General features: G+C 51.1%; 2 protein-coding genes across 2 annotated transcripts in view; both read right to left on the reverse strand.

The window, feature by feature from the left end:
• Positions 1 to 120: 120 nt before the first annotated feature.
• Positions 121 to 4,385, reverse strand: IL18BP (interleukin 18 binding protein). Its single transcript, XM_001499451.5, has 6 exons — positions 3,676 to 4,385; positions 2,270 to 2,357; positions 1,700 to 1,906; positions 891 to 1,014; positions 663 to 810; positions 121 to 423 (listed from the first exon to the last, which is right to left on the reverse strand). Exons 2-6 carry the CDS (start codon positions 2,295 to 2,297, stop codon positions 340 to 342), a joined length of 591 nt encoding a protein of 196 aa, XP_001499501.1. The 5' UTR covers positions 2,298 to 2,357; positions 3,676 to 4,385; the 3' UTR covers positions 121 to 339.
• Positions 4,386 to 5,007: 622 nt separating this feature from the next.
• The window catches only part of RNF121 (ring finger protein 121), a 76,962-nt gene continuing 71,156 nt past the window's right edge, over positions 5,008 to 10,813 (reverse strand). Inside the window, exons 7-9 of the mRNA XM_001496568.5 lie at positions 8,745 to 8,878; positions 8,032 to 8,133; positions 5,008 to 6,387 (exon numbers count right to left, since the gene is read on the reverse strand). Coding sequence (XP_001496618.1) covers positions 6,267 to 6,387; positions 8,032 to 8,133; positions 8,745 to 8,878 — 357 coding nt within the window. The 3' untranslated portion in view covers positions 5,008 to 6,266. The remainder of the gene's footprint in view (positions 6,388 to 8,031; positions 8,134 to 8,744; positions 8,879 to 10,813) is intronic.

Raw genomic sequence — 10,813 nt, forward strand, 5'->3', positions numbered from 1 at the left:
AAATCTAGTTTTGTCTTTAGCTTCTGAATGGCAGTCCCTCTCTTCCCATACTCTCCTGAGACGGGCCAAGTTCTGTGAGTGGAACAATGGCCTAAATGACTGAGCAGATGTCAGCATGCCTCCATTGAAATATCATTTATGAGTGCCCATTGTGGGCCTTGCTGGGTATGACAGTGATACAGCCGTGGATCAGAAGTCAGCCTCTGCCTGCATCCCTTCCCTGGGACAGTCCATTAGAGGAAAACAAGAGAACGCAAACACAACATTAAGTCGATGCAGAACACAGCCTGAGAGCGTAGACCTTGATGAAGAGGTGGCGTTTCAACCAGGCTTCAGAGTTCACCTGTCAGGATGGTGAGGAAGAGGGGACCCGCTGGAAGGTGGGGCTTCTTGAGTCGGGGACATGACTGTCCTCAGCCCAGCCTGGGGAAGTGAAGGCAAACAAGGATCAGGGCCAAGAGGGAAGAGACATCTCTTGTCACTTTCCTCCTGGCTATGCTCCCCTGTCTGTCCTGAGTTCCTTTTAGTTTCCACCTCAGGCTTGGGGACTTGGGGAATGGTGGGCATTAGCTGGAGCCTGCTCTGGGCAGAGCCCACCCTTTTCTTCCCACGCTGGAGCAGAGCTCCTCCTGTCCCTGGAAACCTTTCCTCAGGTTCCTCACCCAGAGCTGGGCCAGGACAACGTGACGCTGGACAGTTTGCTCAGGATCCGTGAAAACACAGGAGAAGCTGGTGCTGCGCAGGGCGGGACTCAGCTCCTCCAGCACCAAGGCTCTCCACAGCTGGGTGCTTCTGCCCCTGTGCTCCCGGCTAGAGCAGAGAAGGAAAGGCCATGAGAAGACAGCAGGCAGAGACCTCCCTCCTGCTGGCCTCGCCGCCATGTCCCTCACCTCATGCTGCCCTCCCGCAGCCGGCCTGGGAGGTGCTCAATGAAGGAACCATTGCCCAGCCAGTAGAGGATGCTGAAGTGATGGAAGCGGCTGCAGGCAGTACAGGACAAGGTCAGCGTTCCATCTGGAGACACATGCGGCTCTTAGCCCTTCCACAGAGCAGACCCTCCCCTCTGCCATGCTGTGGCCTGCCCACCCTGCCCAGCTCCCCAGTTTCCACAATTCAGGAACCTGGAATGCTGCTGTGCACACCACCCAGGTGGGAAACTTAGTCCCTTAAAGGGGACTATAAGGGAGTAGTCTACAAGGGAGGCCCAGAGCTGAGCAAGAGGAATTTGGGGATAGGTCCTTGGTTTAGGTGACGACTCCTGACCTTGTTTCTTCACGATGACCTTTTTCTCGTGCCCAGCTCTGCTAACTCCAGGAGCCCTGGCCAAGGAGGCAGCACCAACAGGCCACTGCTCCTCTGAGGTGGCCCGAGGGCAGGCGGGCTCTGAGGGGAGGGGCTGGACCTTGGAGCACACTGCAACCAAGGCTCTGGGAGCCCTCTGACCACTCCTTATGTCTGAACTCTCTCGGTCCCATTTGATAAGAAGCATTTTAGGAGCTGGGCCCTGTGCCCACAGAATTCTGGGTGGGAGAAGGAAAATGCTGAGTGCTCAGCCAAGCTGGCCTGGGTGGTGGTAGGCTACATGGCAGAAGGTGGGTGGGGGTGCTCGGGAGTCAACCTCACCCTTGGACCCTCTGTCCCCATGGCCCACCCTCTGACCTCTGTGCCTTCCTGGGCTCCCATCAGAATTGCTCCTTACTCAGTGGGACTTCCACTTCTGGCAAGGTCACCTCCAATGCTGGACACCGCTTAGCTGTTAGGAGCGTTGAGGGCGAAGAGGGGTAGGGGTCCTTCGTGATCGCAGCTGAGACAGTGGTAGCTGTGGTGGCCTGAGGTAGAGGTGTAGCTCTGACCAGGCAGGAGACGATGTGGACACACAGGAGCCGGGCCCACAAAGGGCTGGAGTCTGAGGAAAGGACAGTCACAGAGGTTAGTGGCTGTCTGCCTGGGAATGCTTGGCATCTGGGCCTGGATCTTGGCTGGAGAGGTAGCTGCTGCCTGGATGTAACTCTGACCCAGAGATTCCTGGGCTCTGCCCAGGGAACCAGAGGGGCAGAAGGTTCCCCTCAGCCCCCACCTCTTGGCCCTTTTTGAATGGAGCACAGGGAGAGCCATAGCATCTGAAGGGAGGCTGAAAGCAATCGCAAAACAGTTCAGTGCAGTTGACCTGGGGGTTAAGGCTCAGAGCAGGCCCCATCGCTCCATTCTGGTCTCAGACCCTACCCTATTCCAACCACCCGACTCCCCCATGCACAGCCCCACAACCCACCTGGTGTCCAGTTCCGTCTCGTCGTCATGATGCATGTGTCAGGAGCTGCCGTGCCTGGCTCTATATATCTGTGACAACTTCCTCCTCTCTGGGAGGAGGTGGGGGAGGAGAATGGTGAATAAACTACTTCTCCCACATCTCCTCAGTGGCTTGCCCAGATCCCCACTGTATGTGTGGCTCTTTTTTTTTTTTTTCTTCCTTTTTCTCCCCAAAGGCCCCCAGTACATAGTTGTACATTCTTAGCTATGTGTCCTTCTAGTCGTGGCATGTGGGATGCTGCCTCAGCATGGCCTGATGAGCAGTGTCACGTCCATGCCCAGAATTCAAACCAGTGAAACCCTGGGCCGCCGCAGTGGAGCGTGCGAATTTAACCACTCGGACACAGGGCCGGCCCCCTGGCTCTCTTTTTCCTGTGGACGCCACAGCTCCTCCCTAGGTCTGAATCTTCAGTAGGCTGCCAGGCATTGCTGTTTACTCTGTCCTGTTGTCCTGTCCATCCATCCCAGTCAACGACTCCCAGAGGACAGGCATTGAGCCTAGGCTGGAGCTCTCTCAGTGCTTTAGAGACACAGCTAGAGGATGATCTGGCAACAGTCTCCCCCCACCCTCACTCTCATTACCTTAACATAACGCTGGTTACTACACCAATCTAATCCCTCTGTTACAGGGCTAGAGAAACTGAGGCCCAAAGAGGGCCAAGGACTTAGCTAGTCACAAAAGGAGGCAAAACTCTCTTCACTGCCAGAGCTGGTTCTGGGAAGGGCAGGATAGAGTGAAATCCTTCTGGGAAAGCACTGCTCCCCTCCCCTCTATTTCACTTTCACTTTTATTCTAACCAGGGAATTCAGAGCAGACTCTGGGCCACTAACAGAGGGTACACATACATGACAACAGTCTGGGCTCACTTCTCAACGTTTCTGCACACAGTGCCTCTTCTGAAGCCAAAGTTCACAGTGGCCTGGAACCTTCCTGCTAACTCTCAGTACCCCTACTCTCCAGATATCAGACTGGGGTCTTTAATCCACACTTAGCCTCACCATCCCAGGGTCACACAGGGTATGAATTAATGAAAGTCTCTCATAGATCAATTCTTCTGTCCAGCCAAGAGTCAGAACTTTGTCCACTTTTGCTCTTCAGAGCAAGGCCTTCGCTTCTATGTGAGCAGGCCTCCTGCTCCCTCCTTCACATTCACACCAATATTCAAGGGGACAACTCTCCTAGGCACTGAGGACCCCAAACTGGATCACTTTGACTGCTTCAGGCTCAATGTCACACCAGCCCATCCACATCCTGGCCTTTCCCAACACCCACCCATCATCCCCCTAAACCCTTCTCACTGTTCTCATCCCAGCCCCTTAGCCAGACCTAGAGGTCTAGGTTCCCCAAGAAGTCTAGATTCCCCCTACCTGGCTCCCAAGCCTGAAGATTTCTCCTTTTCAAATCCTCCCTTCTCGGAGGTCCACGGCTCAGCTGTGTCTGCCTCCATGTGAGCCACCACGAGCACTTCCTGGCCTTGTCTGCAGGACCCTCTCAGAGCCAAGCTGAGAACCTGGAACACAAGCTGGAGTGCTGACCCTAATAGGAGGAGAGAGCACTTCCCAGGGAAGTAGGAAGCTGGGGAGTAGCCCAGCCCTGGCTCGAACAACAGAGCTATATAAATATGTCAGCGCGATCGTTAATGGGACAGATGGAACTGAGGCTGTGGCAGGGCCAGGACTAAGGTGAGGCAAGTGAGGCACTCACTGTCAGGGTCATGCTAGTGTCTGCAGAGGCAGAACTACCCGGGACTGGTGAGCCCGTGCATGCGTACATCAAGTGTGAAGGACAAGACCTGAGTGTCTGTGGTTTGTGACTTTCGTGATCAGGAGGATGGGAGTGCTGGAGACAGAGCCAGGGAGGCCAGGAGATGGAAGTGGGTTTGGAGGATGTGTCAGAATATCATCTCATCTGCTGCAATCCCAAGGGGTTTTTTGGTGGGAATAGACTCATATTCCTAATTTAGATATAGGCGACTAAAAGTTACATCCTCTTCTCTGGGCCTCTAGCTGACGTCTTCCTCCCCTACCTCCCACCCAGCCACCCAGGAGCTCCTGGGCTGCAAATCGCAGGGAAACGCCTCCCTAGAAACATGGGTATCTCCAGCACTTAGGTCAGGAGGCAAGGCCACCTAGGGCTTCTGCGAGACACCGTCCTTTGTGGGATGGGGGTGGGGATGGTAGAGACAGAGGAGATAGGTCTCCACCTTAGAGGGTAACAAAGACCAGAGTTGGGCCACTGGAGGTCACGGGACTCAGGACTGCTGAAGTATGAAAAGAGAGCCTTGGACAGCCTGGCTTCAGCTTCTCACAGGAGCCTGATGTGGGGATACAGGTGACAAAAGTGAAAGGATGATCCCTGGACCCTCCAATCAGTCCCCAGTCCACTTTCCGAGGAGGGGCCCACTGGCATGAGCAGTGGAAGCCATGGGAAGCCACGGCTGGGTGAGAGAGGCCAAAGTTGAGAGTGGCCCAAGAGAAGAGTGGAGGATAGAGTCACCTCAGTCTGAAAGCCCAGTGATGCCCCAGGGCCCCTTCTGCCACAGGACAGGAACCTGGCATCCCACCACTCCAAAGGATGTTGGGCAGGCCAACCATTCCCACACCCCAAGCGCTCAAATGGGAGCACTGACAGGCAGCAAAGGCAAGGCGCCCCCAAGAGCCCCAGGGAATGAGGTGGGAAGAAGAAAAGCAAGATGGATGTTCAGCTTTCCAACCCAGCTCATGGAGCTTTATTCAGAATGGAGTGACAAGATCCTGCTTGGTTCTTGCTGCCCTTGAAGGGGTAGGCCCAGTTGGGCCATATTCCCTAGGAACCCAGTGCTAAAAGTCCATGTTTGCCCTCCCACTTCCTTCAAAACTCCTAACACCAGGGCTGGGACCTACCTGGAACCCCTTTTCAGAACCCATACTCACCTGGGCCCTACCCTCTTCCCACCCACCCCACCACTCCCATTGCCAGGACCAGGCAGGACCTATGAATGACGAAGCTGACACAGGGATATTCCCCAGGCTGGGAATCCCCTACTAGCTTCAAGGGAACACTGTCTGATGACAGGGAGAAGTCTCACATCTGTCATAGTCCCTCTGTCGCACACATACAGACGTGCAGACACACTCTCACTCAAGCTTTCAGGGAAGGAAGTGATGTGGCAGAGTGGCCTTTGGCACATGTCACCACTTCCACAGTAAAGGATCAGCTTACACAAGAGGCCCTCAATCACTGTTGCTGACAGCAATCACTGCTCCGTGGCCCAACTACATACAGATGGCTCTTCCTTGGCTGAATTCAGCCCTGCTCAGGGGCAGGTTACACACACTGCTAACTGCTTCTGGTTGCCCCCAAACAAATCCTCAAAGATTTCTGAGGTCCCGGGGATTCCCTCGTTGGAAAAGTCACAACAAGGTTCCACTTGCCTCAACCAGCCTGTAGCTCCTGGACAGGGGAAGATAGAGTCAGATGCAACACCCACCCCATGTCCCAGAGAGGGGAGGAGGGAAGACATCTCAGCCCCCAGGGCTCATCTGTGGTACCAGTTGGAGCTCTTCAGCTTTTCTGCACAGAGAACACCAGGCTTGAGCCCCACAGAGGGAAGGCAAGGGGAGGGGTGGGCTGAGACTCTCAGCCAGAGTTGAAAAGGTTCCTTTAAACCAAAAATTTTGTGGCTCAGCTCCCTCCCTGCTCAAGCAGGGAGGGTGAGGCCTGGAGGAGTTAGGGCAATTCCTATGCTCCACAATAAAAAAGGTTTTTAAATATATTCATCAAAATAGTTTTCTTTTAAAAAGCCCCCACTGCTGACAGCCCCACTGGCCGGCTCTCCATCATATCCCTCCCCAGCCCGGACACAGCCGGAGGGTCCTGAGTGGCCCGAGTGCCCTCTGAGTCTTTCCCACCAGGAGGTCTTGGAGGGCAGGGAGGAGATGCCCTGAGGCCGACGGTGGGAGGATGCTCTTCTTCCTGACTACTCCAGGCCCAGGATGTAGTTGATGCCTTGCACCAGGCCGATGATCACAGGCTGCCAGGCCACCAAGTATCGAAGCCAATCCAGCAGCTGCCCGTACATGACGTGAGGCCTCTCCCAGCTGTTAGTGCGTTAAAGAAAAGAGGCTGTCTGTTAGAGCCTGCTAAGGTCGGTCTAGGGGATGGACGGCAGGGTCTGCCCACACTTTCTAGCTGCTCTACAGAAATCAGGCTACAAAGAGAGGAAGTTGCTTTCTAGAAAGCCCCACCCAGCCTCTCCATGTTGGAATGAAGGGCTAAACCCAGAGAATGGGAGGAGGGCAGAGGGGACCAGTGCAGAAGACAGGACAGACATGGGATGGGGTGGAGAGGTGAAACTAAGCTCTCTGTGATCAAAATGCAGAGAGGGCCTCCTGTGTAACACCTTCTTTAAGACGGGACCGCCACTGGGAGAGAACACAATCCGGGACTGCTGCAAATGTATCTGCGACAATGGCTGAAGGGAGGCTGGGAGTGGGATAAGGTAACCCAAAGGTTCTTGTAATGTCCCAGATGGAAGGTTTTCTAGGTCAAGGAAGGGGGTGAATCTAGAGGCAGAGGCAGAAGGGAATAGGGAGCAAGAAACTAGTCACAGGGGAAAACCCTCAGCAGAGGCTCCAGGGAATCCCCCTCAGAGGCACTAAGCACTCGGCCCTCCTGCGGCCAAGCAGCCGTGGAGATAAGCTCCCTTCCTCTCGCTTTACAGCTAACTGCTGGGCAAGACATCTGGAGAGGGAGCCTGGGACTCCAGCTCTGGGGAAAGCACAGATTGAACCTCATGAGACTGTAGGGGAACCGTTCCAAAGGCATCAGACAGACCAGCCTAGCCCAGTCCCTGAGAACTAAGGAAGCCCAAAGCCTCAGCTTGGCCATGGAGTAACTTAATTGTTCCTGAACTAGACACTGGAAGAACCAAGCAGGGAACCTTGAAGGGGATGGGCCAGAGCCTCCTGTTCAGGGACTGTGGGAATGTGCCGGGAACACAGTAGCCCCTGCACAACCCAGCTAGTGTCCAGGAGACAGGAGAGAAAGGGCTGCTGGGAGATGGGAGGGGAGAAAGCTGGGCTCCTAGATCCCAGGGGAAGTGAAGGGGGGGAGGTGCAGAGAAGTGGCTGGGCACTTTCTAACAGACAGACTGTGAGGATGAAGAGGAGGGTGAGGGCAAAGTGGGGAGGGCTGGCAGGGAAGGAAGTGGCAGCTCAGAGGAGCACAAGTCCTGTGTTGAAAGTGGATGGGGGTAGGGTGCCCTCAGCCATCCCTGCACCTTGCAGGCCCTGCACAGGCAAAGAGCTGGTCTCCAGCCCTGCATGTCATAGGTAAGGCATCACCCATTAGTTATGTAACCTTGAACAAGTTACTCAACCTCTAAATGGTTCATTAGTAAAATGAGGATATCACCGAGGTCATAAACTTGCTGGAGAATCAAATGAGATAATACAATAAAGCACTTAACACAGTACCAGGTACACAGTAAGTGAGCAGTACATGGCAGCTGCTTACTACCAATTTAACCTTGAGGGATCTAGAACGAGGATGAGGTGCTGAGCTGCCAGTCCTGCCCCACGTTCCACCCCGACTTCCCTAGACCTGAAGTCAAGCAGAATGATGGACATGTACCAGGTTGGGGGCAAGAGGAAGGGCCCCAGGAGGACCCAAAGGAACGGTCACACTTGCCAATACTTTCTTCCCATTGCCCACCCCCAACAAGAACCCAAAACAAAGGATACGGGTTGCTGAACATCCTCTTGAGGTCTACCTTCTCTTTGCAGTAGGGACACGTCTGCTTCTTTCCCACAATGCACCAGCCACGGATGCAGAACTCGTGGAACCTGAGCACCACTGGTCAAGGAAAATGGTGGGCAGCCAGGATGGCCCTCCAGCCCCGTGCCCGTCTTCAAGGTGCCCATGTGCTAGCTCTGGAGAAAGGTCAAAGCCTGGCTTCACCTCTTATCAGCTGTATAATCTTGGGCAAGTCCCTTCTCTCTGAACCTGTTTCCTCATATACGTGAAGTGAGGATAATGATATCTGTCTATATCTATAATACATGCACAGAATGGGAGCTGAGTAAGTACATGATAAATATCAGAAGTGTCATTCAGGGAGAGTGATTCTGCAATTGAAGGATCCAGTTAGAGGATGCTCCTCCCCTGTGATGAATCCAATTCTGGGATAGCTAGTGCAGCTTCAGGCTCCCTTCTGATCCAGCCCGGCTATAAATAATACTGTTTACAGAAGTCTCCCATCTGTGGGAAAGAGCGAGGAAGGCTGCAGTTCCCACTCCTGGGTGTCAGCTTCTCTAGCAGGGCACATCACCCAAATGTCTGCCCTCTTGTGACTCTCCTACACTCAGAGGTCTGGGCAGCATGCCCCCCTTCCCTCCCTGACTGGGAGTGTGCATGTGGCAGGAGTGATGTGGCCCAGGAGCTCCAGGTAGGATACACGTGATTGCAAGACAGCCTATACGTGTTCTCGATGATGCCCTCTTCACTGACATCCACAAAGATCTGCTGCCCACACACAGCACACACGCTGTCCGAGAGGTGTTTGGTAGGCATGCCCGACTTGCTGTAGAACTGGGAGAGAACAGCAGAAGGAAAAGACAGGAAAAATGTGAGAATCAGCCAAAGTGGGAAGGTACCACAGAGGCCTTAGGTCTTCTGGAGAGGAGGCAAAATGGCAACGGGAAGCCCCAGAGCTAGAGAACATCTTTTATACTCCAAATCGACCTCATCTTTGCTGGGCAGATGGAGAGAAAGGGATAGACCAGAGACGGATTGGGAAGTTGGATCTAATAGGACCTGAAGACTGGGCTGGGACAAGGAGAATGGAAAGGAGAAGGACTCAGGGCTGGTGATCAGGGGCTATGTCAGGGAAGCCACTTTGTGCCCAGACTATGGTGCCATCAGAGATGGACAACATCTCTTCTCCAAGATTCAAAACAGTGAAATATCTGGTGCAGTGTTGGTTTGGTGACAAGGGCATTCTCAGACACTTGTGACAGCAACAAAAAAGGATCAATCTTTTTAGACAGCATTTGGCATAATGTCTCAAATTGTCACATCCTTTAACCCATTAATTTCACTTCAAGAAATTTAAAGAAATAAGTAGAAATGTCAAAAAAGCTTCATGCATACAGATATTCATTTAAGCGTTATTTATAATTAAAGAAGCAAAGAGTTTGACAATTCCTCAAAAAGTTAAACACAGAATTACCAAATGACATAGCAATTCCATTCTTAGATTATATACCCCCAAAAACGAAAACAGGGACTAAACACACACTTGTATGTCAATGCTCAGAGCAGCATTATTCACAACAACCAAAAGGCAGAAACAACCCAAATATCCATCACCAGATGAACAGATTAAAAAATGTGGCATATCCATATAAGGGAATATTATCCAGTCATAAAAAATGAGTTTCTGATACATGGGACAATATGCATGAACCTTGAAAACATTATGCTAAGTAAAATAAGTTAGACACAAAGGACAAATATTGTTATGACTCCATTTATGTAAAATATCTAGAAGAGGCAAATTCAGAGATGGAAAGCAGGTTAGAAGTAACCAGGGGCTGAGGGGAGGGATTGGGGAGTTATTGCTTAACAGGCACAGAGTTTCTGTTTGGGGTGATGAAAATATCCTGGAAATGGATACTGGTGATAGTTGCACAACACTCTGACTGCAATTAATGCACTGAGTTTCATACTTAAAAATGGCTAAAATGGTGAATTTTACATAAAATTGAGGAAGATGGGCACAGATATTAGCTCAGGGCCAATCTTCCTCAGTAAAAAGAGGAGGATTGGTGGCACATGTTAGCTCAGGGTTAATCTTCCTCAAAAAAATAAAATAAAATATTTAAAAAATAATTAAAAAAAATAAAACGGCGAATTTTATGTTACATAAAACTTTACCACAATGAAAAAAAAGAATTTAAAAAAAAAAAGCAAAGAAATGGAAATAATGATAAATACCCAACAAAAGAAGAAGATTTAAATAAATGATGGTACACACTCAAGGGACTAAACAGGCAGCCAGTCAACTGAAGCCTGAGATATAACATTGTCAAAAGCAGGGTACAAAACTGGAGACACAGTATGTGGTACCATATGTAAAGACGAGCCCAATCTGTGCAAAGAAAAAAGATCAAATGGAAATATGTCAATGTTCACACCAGTGATGTTTTCAGCAGTAGGGTCATAGATGACTTTTTCCTTTTGCCTACTTTTCTGGACTCAAATTTTCCTTAATGAATATATATTACTTAGATTATTTATTGCCACAGTTAATTACAACAGAAAACAAATCTCATGCTCCAAAGAGAAATTTGAAATTTTGCATACTTTCCTTGTAACGGTTTATAGCTCATAGCATTTCCCCCTCACCCCAAGGAAAAAAAGACTTGAAGCTTACTTATTATGGTAAAACACATAATATAAAATTTACCATTTTAACTATCTTTGAACGTACAGTTCACTAGTGTTAAGTATATTCATTGTTGT

This window comes from Equus caballus, chromosome 7 (assembly GCF_041296265.1).
Source record: "Equus caballus isolate H_3958 breed thoroughbred chromosome 7, TB-T2T, whole genome shotgun sequence".
NCBI classification, from domain to species: Eukaryota; Metazoa; Chordata; class Mammalia; order Perissodactyla; family Equidae; genus Equus; species Equus caballus.

Excerpts from the sequence above, each read along its gene's own strand:
- IL18BP (XM_001499451.5), bottom strand. The coding sequence starts at position 2,297 with ATGACGACGAGACGGAACTGGACACCAG. Across the intron at positions 1,907-2,269 it reads GAGACGGAACTGGACACCAG|ACTCCAGCCCTTTGTGGGCC; the intron begins GTGGGTTGTGGG and ends TCCTTTCCTCAG. Across the intron at positions 1,015-1,699 it reads AGAAGTGGAAGTCCCACTGA|ATGGAACGCTGACCTTGTCC; the intron begins GTAAGGAGCAAT and ends ATGTGTCTCCAG.